The sequence below is a fragment of the Rhea americana genome, unplaced genomic scaffold, assembly GCF_003343005.1.
Source record: "Rhea americana isolate MKP2758 unplaced genomic scaffold, rheAme1 scaffold_397, whole genome shotgun sequence".
NCBI classification, from domain to species: Eukaryota; Metazoa; Chordata; class Aves; order Rheiformes; family Rheidae; genus Rhea; species Rhea americana.
This window is the reverse complement of record NW_028186531.1, coordinates 103073-105813: the sequence shown is the minus strand read 5'-3', so window position 1 is coordinate 105813 and position 2741 is coordinate 103073. Positions and strand designations below refer to the sequence as shown.

The 2741-nt window shown below is 45.9% G+C and overlaps 1 protein-coding gene across 1 annotated transcript in view; it reads right to left on the bottom strand.

The window, feature by feature from the left end:
• The window catches only part of RFWD3 (ring finger and WD repeat domain 3), a 23237-nt gene extending 20896 nt beyond the window's left edge, over positions 1-2341 (bottom strand). Inside the window, exons 1-3 of the mRNA XM_085313827.1 lie at positions 2327-2341; positions 1788-1869; positions 665-1040 (exon numbers count right to left, since the gene is read on the bottom strand). Of these exons, the coding sequence (XP_085169953.1) occupies positions 665-1038 (374 nt within the window). The 5' untranslated portion in view covers positions 1039-1040; positions 1788-1869; positions 2327-2341. The remainder of the gene's footprint in view (positions 1-664; positions 1041-1787; positions 1870-2326) is intronic.
• Positions 2342-2741: the final 400 nt, after the last annotated feature.

Sequence of the window (2741 nt, the reverse complement as noted above, 5' to 3'; positions counted from 1 at the left end):
AAAAAAAAGAAAAAAAAAAAAAAAAAAAAAGACAAGCCACACATACACAACAAACAAACCAGAAACAGGTATTTCTTAGTAGCTGGATTGCATTCCTGCTCATCACATTTTAAAGTCAGTCACAAGTGGTATTAAGCACAGAATTATTTTCTTTGCCTGGAGATAACAAGAACTATACAAAAACATTAGTTCAAGTTTCTGTAAAAGTTTCTGCAGACATCACCAGAGGACCTAAATCAGGCAATCCCATATCAAAGGTGAAATGCAAAACAGTACAAGCTCCACTGAGCTAAATGCTGGCTGGTAGTGCCAAGAGTCTGCACTGCTGCAGGAAGTACTAACAGGAATCTGGCAGAGCAGACTGATCTCGGGGAGCAGCAGCTTTGGAAGTCAGAGAGAGCATAAGGACTCAAAAGTCAACAATGACACTGCCAACCTAAGAGACAGAGAGGAATTCGTTTAACAAGGAGCAAAAGATTGCCAGAAGAGATCAGAGTGCCATTACAGAGGTTAAAAGACAMACGAGGAGCACGTAATTTAGCCATAATTGCACACTGGATTGAGCTGGAAGCCAATCTTCCTGAGCCAGGAAGCATGGCAGTTTTAAACCGATACCATAGGTTTGATAAAACTGGRTTCAAACCCAATTCCATTTCTGCTTTACCTGGTACTGACTGTCCTCTGGGAACCACCAATTCTTTGTTGCCTTCCAGCTCTTCTTACTCGTGGACGTTGCGTGATCTGCAGCACAGGCAATAGCTGATGCTGATCAAATGCTTCCCGCAGCCTCTGCGGTCCACGGAGAGAAGAGGCAGAACCCGACTGCTGGTCAGGGCTGGCAGTAGTCCTTGTTGTATCAGCATTTGATACTACAACAGCTCCATCAGCAGGAAGAACTGTAATAGCATCTCCTCCTTCACTGAGCGCTGGAGTATGTGCTACTCTGTCATCAGACTGCTCCGAGAGAAGTGCCCGGTGATTCTCCACATGGTAACTAACCACTGGTTGCAGATCAACTTCCATCTCTTCTTGAGCCATTTCTGTAAAGATAAAAAAACAACTAGTATCCACAAGTCTCACTCTGCTTGTAGCATTACGGTGGCATGAACTGGGTGCATCAGTCAGTGACTACAAAAACTTTTAGAATTCAGATTAGAGAGGCAATTTTTCCCTTTTGCTTTAGATGTGCAGCAAAGCTAAACTGGCTGGCTCAAGTCAATAGATGTACCTTAGCTGGCACAGCGGGCACCACCCTCTGRGAGTCCTTGACTTTGAACCTTGTCTCTACGCTATCTAGTTGATTTAAGTTAGCCTTCAGATGAAAATGGAGAGTTAAGAATTTCATGCTGATATCATCTACTTGCTGGTAAATACATTTGGATCTTTGAGTACACAGCTTGAAAAATATTTTCAGGCTCTACAGATTCTCTACAGTGACAGGCACTACGCAAACACCCATAAAAATACAGCCAGAAATCAGCTAAACAGTGCAGTCCTTTGTCCATTGCATTACTCTTTCTGGAGGAGGGCTTATTTTCAAGTTTCTTCACAGACAAACAAAATTCCATTACAATAACAGCTGTGAAYCTTACCCACAGCTTATTTAATAACCCTTTAAATTACTTTGTAACCACCAACACCATACAAACACAGAAAGGTTATTTATTTATTACACCAGAACCCACAACCGAGACATGGTAGATAGTAAGGTGCCTACAGAATCAGCATTTGTGGAGCCATGTTCARTCCTAGACTAGAAAATCATAAAACTTCGCAATAAAACTCACATGTTATTTAAGCACGGTTGCTTCCAAACATCTCTGAGATGAAGACTGCAGGTAACCTCCTAAAAAGAGGTAGCACCTTAAGCTTTGAAGGAAAAAAAAAGAAGAGGCAAAAGGCTGTGCATTACTAATAACAAAGCTGTCATAGAAATAGGGCATGTTAGTTGCCCTGTGCTTCTACAGTCTTGTAACACAAGAAAGACAGATTTATTCAGCTGAATAAATAAGCACCTCATATGATCCCCCYTTTTTGAGGGAAGATCAAGTTCTGCAAAAGGCCAAAGGTCCTTTGTATCTTCAAAAGGTTCTTAGGCAATCACGGATCTGAAAGGCCTTGGGGATGGCAGACCTTTAGCCTTTTTTAAGGGCCCAAAGCACATACCAAAACTTACTACACTATGCCCCGTGCAAACACAGCAAAGACTGCTCCCAGTACAAACAGCCAGAAAAATACGTATGTGAATTACTAGAGGGKGGTGTACCAATGAAAATGTATTTTAATAGATCTTCTAATGAACTAAGTTACAAAAGGCGTTATGAACCTTAGCCGAAATCACATTTTGGCCTAAGCTGAGCGAAGAGGAGACGCCTCCAAACCGCCTCCCCAGGCGGGCAGAGTCAGGACACACCGCGCCGCTTCCCCAGCGCGGAGCTCACGTTCGCGGTGACAGTGCCACCCAGCAGCCACTCTTTTCTCACAGATTAACACCAAGGCTCAAAACCGCTGCCTGCATCAGGCACCCCGCGTGCAGCCGCCGCTCGCATTTCTTCCTGAAAGACGAGGCGGCGCTGGCGCCTGCCAGGGCCTGCGCGCCCCTACGGACGAGCTTCCCGGGCCCAGGCCGGCTGGGCCGGCGCGCTTCGGGGCGCGGCAGCCCGAGCGCCAGCGCTGCAGGCTCCTTCACACGCGCCTCTGCAGCGCTAACCGCCCCCGGCCCGGCCCGGCCCGGCCCGGCC